The sequence below is a fragment of the Peromyscus eremicus genome, unplaced genomic scaffold (genome assembly GCF_949786415.1).
Source record: "Peromyscus eremicus unplaced genomic scaffold, PerEre_H2_v1 PerEre#2#unplaced_2232, whole genome shotgun sequence".
NCBI classification, from domain to species: Eukaryota; Metazoa; Chordata; class Mammalia; order Rodentia; family Cricetidae; genus Peromyscus; species Peromyscus eremicus.
This window is the reverse complement of record NW_026736467.1, coordinates 22,887-30,005: the sequence shown is the minus strand read 5'-3', so window position 1 is coordinate 30,005 and position 7,119 is coordinate 22,887. Positions and strand designations below refer to the sequence as shown.

Genomic DNA, 7,119 nt, shown 5'->3' with positions numbered 1-7,119 from the left:
TTCTTTTCCCTGAGGGTAAGGGTAGCAGAGTACCACAGAGAGGAATCTACTTCCTGCCCTACTCTTGTTAATGGGAACTACACAGGAAGGCAAGGAAGAAGTCCTTCAATAAACGTGCTGATCTATGTCAATTGAGATATTTCAGACTAGGAAAGCAACTGTTCCCATCAGGAATTTCTTGTGGGAGAATGCTCTCCAGTATGAATGGGAAGATCCTTCTCCAGGACCACAAAAGAAGATAAAATGCAGAGAGAGGTGGCATATCTTTTTATTTTTCCATGTTTTAGAAATTTACACTAAGTATGGATTTGCATATTCAGAGAACAAAAAAAGTCTGAATTATTTCTTGCAACACATTTGTATGTAAGTCAACTAGAACCATAGATATCTCCATGTTGTACATTTATATCTCTCTTTCTGTCTCCTGTCTGTAATTTTCAAATAAGAAAGAAGCTTATTTCACTGGGCTCTTCATTTAAAGACTGAGCTGGGACCACCTGGGGGAGGGGAACCAGGCCACCAGTAGGGCTCTCACCCAAAAGGGCTCCGACCTAAATCATTCTTCAGTAAAAATGAGCCCTGAACACCACTTTCTTGTAGGCTAGTTTGTTTTTATTTACAGTTTTAGATATAAATTAGTAGAGAATTCATGTTAAACAACCAACAGAGATTGTATAACCAGCAATGTTCAAATAAAAACCAGGCAGAATTTATTTACAAAAGTTTTAGATTTCATTGCAATACAACTTGCATAAATTACTAGAAGCTTTATATCATTATAAAAATAAATATCAAATTTGTTTCCACTTCTGAAGGACTCAAGTTCTTCAATCACGTTAGTTCTACCGTGTACATATTTTGTTTTTACAAATAAATTTTACAGCAAGTTCTATCACATCTATAGAATATATACCGTGGCAATGAAGTGATCAAGATATCCTGAGAAAAAACAGATTGTTTCCAAAAGTCACACAAACATGGGGAAGCTATACTATGCCAACAAATTCACGTATGCCCAACAACACGTGTCCGGTCCTTAGAGTCTGTGGGTTGGTAGTGCGGTGTGCATCCTCTTTTACAGTGGCACAAGATGTGGTCCAGATTTCCACATCTGGGGTTTGTATCTGTGTACTTATGAGCTTGGGGAAGGAGAATGGTCTCCTGATTTTTATTTATTTTTTTTTCCAAAGCAATTGTGACACCTACCTGTGGACCAAGGAAAAAACCAAATCATGCCAAATTCTTCAGTTCCACACCAACCAAAAGAAAAACACAAGCTTGTGTCTACTGGCTCTGCCTCTTTGCCATCATTAGGGTTTAGGACTAGTCATGATGCCTAGTAGGAGAGTAAATGTTTGTAACAGCTCTGGGCTATGAGAACTACAGAGTCTCCTATGTGTCCTATGAAAGACCAGCCCCTGCCAGTGTCTCTTTAATCTTATTCTGAAAACAACATCCACTACAGGTTTTAATGCCCGAATTTCTAAACAACTCACTCATCAAGCAAGGTGTCCTTCATGTAATCTAAAACAGGTCTCAAGGACACAAAGATGCCCCATCTCAACCATCGTCAACCAAAAGCAGTAGTGGTAGGGTATATGTTGTGCGTGTGTGTGTGTGTGTGTGTGTGTGTGTGTGTGTGTGTGTGTATGAATGTATGTTTATTCCCGATTAAAGAAGTGATTCTCCAAAGCAGAACTTGAGCAGAAAAGAAGAAATCTATAAAATAGAAGGCAAAGAGGCCAGAAGGAAGCCAGACTCTATTCTCCAACCCTTGACAAGCAAAACCACACCACACTACACAGGGCACAGGCTTGGGGCTGGAGGACGCCGCCGAGGGAACCCACTTACTTGCACTGTGGAGCTCGGCCCTCCTATAGGTAGGGCTGGACGCCTGCGCCAACAACTGCACAGCCCTCACTGGCATCTGTCAGGGGAGGGGCAGTTAGTGAGGACAGGCTGCAACCCCTGGCAGCTAAGCACCTATCAGCTCTTCTCCCAGCAAGGGACGCACACTCCCAGAGAATCTAAGATCCACTTTACTTAGGCTCCCTCCTGCCCCTTCCTCTCCTCCTCCCCTGGAGCCTCCATCCCATGGATGCCGAATTAGGAACAATGTAGGCAGTGTAAGAGAATTAGGCCTCTGAGAGTTCCCGAGAGCCTGTGCTTTCCTTGAGCCAAAGGCAGAAAGGATTCGGCTAAGCTCCATTTAACCAACACCACAGAGGAAAGACTACACCCAGCAGAGAGGCAAGCGCAGTTTTCTTTGCCTGGCAGTAAGTGTGCCAAAACAAAATAGTTACGGTGACAGTATTAACAATAAATTAAAGAAGGAGTAAATAAAGCAGAGTAGATCTAAAAAGAGGGCTAGTCCTCTTTGCATTCACCCTCAATCCTCTTCCTCATACTAACTCCCCTAATTCTGGTCTGGCAAGTGGCTCTGTCTGTCCAAAGGTCTCCCAACTCCCGGAGCCCTTTCCCAGGTTTCTAGCTTATTCTGACTCACCAGGATCCCTCCCCGCCGGCCTCGGGCAGCCTACCTTTCTTGGGCTCGTAGCCGCCGCCCGGAGGCCTGTAGTGGGACTCCAGAGGGTGCGAGCCCGCCTTGCCCGCGTCGTTAGCCGCCTTGGGCGCGGCGTGCAGTGTCTCGCCTGGTGCGGAGGCCGCGGTGTTGTACCGCAGAAGGCCCTGGCCTTGCAGCGCGGCGTTCAAGTTCCCGTAGTTTGTGTAATTGCCATAGAACGGCGACGTGTAGTAGAGGTGGCGGCCCAGCAGCGGAGAGGCGGAGTAGGGCGAGCCTCCCGGAGGGGCCCCAGATGAGGCGGGCGCGGCGGCAGCCGGTAACCCCGGAGGTCCGCAACCCGGGCCCAAGCTTGGTTGCTTGAGGTCCGAAGTGGCGATCTCGGCCAGCGACCACAGCTTGGGCTTGTTGGCGGGCGGCGGCGCTCCAGGCGACGTCCGGCTGCCTAGGGGCGTCTTGCCACCGCTGCCACCGCGCGGCGCGACTTCGGGCGCCGGGCTCAGCAGGGGTGCCTCTACGCCGGTGAGTGGCGAGGAGGTCACGGGTTTGGGAGGCGCCAGGTCCCGCTCGCACTCGTCTTCCTCATCCTCCTCGTCCTCCAGGTCCTCAAACTTGTCCTTACACTCCGAACCCGATTCGCACAAGGGATCCCCGGCGCGGCAGGGCAATTTCTCCCCATCTGACTCCGCCGAGCACGAGTGGTCCGTGAGCGAGTCGACGTGCAGACTAATCCCTGCGGGGACGCGGACACGGTGGGCGGAAAGCTGGGCCAGCGCGGGGCACCCACAGTCCCATCCGCCCAACGAACGTCCTGCACTGGGCCTCCCCACGACCCCTCACCTCGCCCCAAGGCAGCGTTAAGCGCGGCCCAACATCTCCGCAGTGCCGGAGGACTCTCCAAGCCAAATCCCGCGGCTGGCCCGGAACGAAGCCGTTTAGCCGCTTTCGTAGGCCCGGGCCCCGCGTGGCAGGTGCATAGTGTCAGCCCCAACCACAGCCCGCCTGGGAAGAAAGCTCCTGGAGCCCTCGCACCGACCGCGGCCCCGCTCACCTTCGTCCTCTGCCGAGGTCTCCGTGCCGTCCTGAGCCTTGTCGGCACTCTCCTCCTTGTTCCTGGCAGCATCTCCTTCGTCTTCGTCCTCGTCCTCGCTTTTGTTCCTCGGGGCCCAGGTCATCTTGTTCTCCTTCTTGAGGCGCCGGCGCGCGTTGGCGAACCAAGTGGAGACCTGCGTGAGGGTCATCTTGGTGATGATGGCCAGCATGATCTTCTCGCCCTTGGTGGGGTACGGGTTCTTGCGGTGCTCGTTGAGCCAGGCTTTCAGCGTGGCAGTGGCGTCCCGCGTGGCGTTCTTGCGGTACGCGGGGTCGTTGAGCTGGTACGGGTAGGCCGCGCTGCCATACGGGTGATAGCTGATGGCGCCAGTCATTCCGGTGGTGTGCGTGTCGTATGGCGAGCCCTGGAAGCCACAACAGCCTGTGAGTGGAGGGTGCGTGGGCCCCGCAGGCGTCACCCCACCCCCCCTCAAGGCGACCCTCCGTTCGCCCCCCGCTGCCTTTCTTGCTTGGCTTCTCGGGGCTGGGAACCTTTCTGCAGAGAGCCGGAGAAACACAGGCCAGCTATTGGAAACAAAACTCCTGCCTTTTGATTCTAGAATTTTGTTTTTAACTATCTCACTTTTTTTTTTCCTGAAACGACCTAAGGTTTCAAGTAGCTCGAACAATGTCTGCAAACACATTCTCCTGATAGCCCCGCAGTTCTGCGGGTAGTTTTCTTGATATCTAAATTTTATGGGAGGCTTCCCGAGCTGCTCTCTCACCCCGTTTCCTCCTTTATATAGCTAAAAAAAAAATAGTTCGGAACCCTACTCTGCTATTCATCCTCTAAAGCAGAGTAAATCCAATTTGCAACTCAGAAGCCAGTCAGCTTTTCCAATTCTTCAACTACGTAGTAATTAGCATTTTAATTCATCCTTTAACATTTAAATACGAGGTGTTGGTAACCTTCTCCCAAGGCCTAGTTTCCACTTAGGGAATTCCAACTAGGGTATAACCCCCCCCCCCCCCCCGCCACCGACGCCCCACGTCCTCACACGCCCCAAAACTGCTAAGACCCACTCAGGAGGGGCCCATTCTCAGAACCCAGAGATGTTCTGGCGGATCCCGAGTTTCTGGAGCTGGAGCCCATAGGCCACGCACGAACTCTGGTAGCACTTAGCGGGTCCCAACATCCCGTCAACATATTTTTCGAAAGCCAGATCTGAGAGACAAATCAAGGCCAAAACTAGAGAGCGTCAGTCTGGGTTTAGGGGCGGCAGCCGGAGGCTCGATGCTCTCCCCTGACTCGGTGACCCCGCCACTACTGGCGTGCCCAAGAAACCCGAACCGCGCGGCAGTGGCCCTAGAGGCCCGGGCAGCGGCGGCCCTCGGCCTGGAACCCTGCGAGAGAGCCGCGGGCCGATTCTGCCGCCCCAGCAATCTGCAGGCGCGGATTAGAGACAACTCATGGCCCCGGCCCGGGTGGAGTAGCACCTCGCACCGGCTTAGAGGAAATCATCCCACAACCGCTGCGGGTCAACTCGGTCCCTCGTTTCCCGGGGCAGCTGGTGCTGGTGACGCCGGAGCCACCACCCGCGCCGCGCGGTGTTCCTAGTCCCCCTGCTCAACCCAAGCCAGGGGTCGGGGGTCTCCCAGCCCCCACCCCAAAGCGGTTACCATGTAGGACGGGAAGCCCGCGGCAGCTGCAGCGGCGGCGTCTGCCGAGTACTGCAGCGGGCTGCCGAAGCCGGTTGCCGCCTGCGCTGTGAAGGCCGCCGAGCCGGGGTACGGACTGAACGCGGAGCCCGACGCCGAGCGCGCCAGCTCCTCGCTGCGCGGCGCCGCCAGCGCGGACGCACCGTACGCGGGGCACGAGTAGAGCGCCAGCGAGCCGGGCGCTTGGTACAGGTAGCCCTGCGGGTAGGACATGGTGGGCGCGGGGCGCGAGGCCCGCGTCACGCAGAGCAGCGGGCAGCGCGCGCGGCGCCCTCCATCCACGCCCGGCCGGGGCGCACCGGGGCTACGGGCCGGGGCAGGCTGGGCTGGGCACCAGCCTGGGAGGCCCGCGGGCCGGCGGATCTGCGGGGAGGCGGCAGCGGCGGCGGCAAGCGGCAGCGCGGAGCCGTTGGGCGCAGCCGCGCGCCAGGCCGGCGGTCGGGGTTTGGGGGAGTCTGCAGTCGGGTGTGAGGAGTTGAGGAAGGAGCGCTCGAGTTTCCGAGGGACATTGGAACGCGGAGCTGTCCGTCACGCTCTCATCTGCATATTCTGGTGCCCGCCCCCTCCCCTGCTCCGCCCGCTGCCGAGGCCCGGCCGAGGCCGGGGGAGGGGCAGAGAGCTGATGGGAGGGGAGTGCAGGGGAAGGCGGAGGAGTGGCAGCGAGCGGCAGGAGGGAGGGACGTGCAAGCTTTTGTCGCGCTGCCGCCACAAGCAGCCCGCCGCTCGGAAGCTCGGCCTGGCCAAACTGGGCGTAGCGCTCCCCCCCTCCCACTGGCACGTCTTCTCAGCCACGTCCGCGCACCCCGCGGCCGCCGACTCCAGCCTCGGCCCAGCCGCCTTCCTCACTCCCCCAGCCCCACGCAACCACCACCAGCGCTCTGGCTCGCCTCGCACTGGTTTGCAATGGCCTTCTACAGCCAGGCCGGGTCCGATCCACCTGGGGGATGGACGGATCAGGCACCCCTCGTCACCTTGAAGATACCGGCCCAGGCTCCACCCCGTGTCCAGTGCAGAAGCCGCAGGGAGCTGGATACCTGCAGAGTTGCTGGGCAGTCTCACTTCTACAGTCCTCTGTCCGCCTAGCCTCAAGGCCGAGGCTGCCCGCGTGGCCTCGCTCTCGTCTGGTTTTTGCCCGCTCCTGGCGCCTATGCTGCCAAGCATCGAACCGGAACCGGAGAGTTTTTGGTTTGGAGCTGTTCCCGGGAGGCCCCTAGATGACACGGCTTCTGCCCCCAAGTACACAGAGAAGATTTCAGGCCGTGTGTTAGCAACTTCATGCCTATTAACGTCTGGAACGCGTCAGTGAGTGATTCTCCCCCCCCCCCAAAGAAACCCCCAAACCCCCAAACAAAAAACCCCGCCACCCTGGCCCCGAAAGAGTTTTGTTTTCTTTTGTTAAGTTGAATGCGTCTTCGAATTTGGAGAGGGCTCTCAGACAGAAGAGTTGTCTCTGACTTCAGAGTCTCACTACCACTTCTTGCAGGGGCATGGGCCAGACAGTGAGGAGAAGCTAAGATAACCTGAGGTCCTGGAGGTGACTCGCTGGTCCCTCGGGATAAGTGGTTAGCGAAAGCCCTTGGGACCTAGCCCCTAAACTTTCCTGCCCACACTTGCACCCCTTCCCCATGTGAAAGAGTGGGTGGCCAGAGGGGCCGCCGGTCCAGTCCACTGGACCTGAAGGACTGCCAATGGGGGGCGCTCGGGGGACTCGTAGGGGTCAGGTGTGAGCTGGCCCGGGAGGGGGCGCCCATCCAACAGGTGTCTCTTCCTCGCAGCCGGCTAGGTGGTGCCCGAGGACGCTGCCGGCTGCGGCGCGGGCCTGAGATCAGATCCGCTGCCATTTCATC

General features: G+C 56.7%; 1 protein-coding gene across 1 annotated transcript; it reads right to left on the bottom strand.

Moving 5' to 3' along the window:
- Positions 1–252: 252 nt before the first annotated feature.
- Irx2 (iroquois homeobox 2) lies at positions 253–5,485 on the bottom strand. The gene is made up of 5 exons (XM_059253140.1): positions 5,234–5,485; positions 3,573–3,978; positions 2,541–3,254; positions 1,852–1,927; positions 253–1,206 (listed from the first exon to the last, which is right to left on the bottom strand). The coding sequence occupies exons 1-4, from the start codon at positions 5,483–5,485 to the stop codon at positions 1,875–1,877; spliced, it is 1,425 nt and encodes a 474-aa protein (XP_059109123.1). The 3' UTR covers positions 253–1,206; positions 1,852–1,874.
- Positions 5,486–7,119: the final 1,634 nt, after the last annotated feature.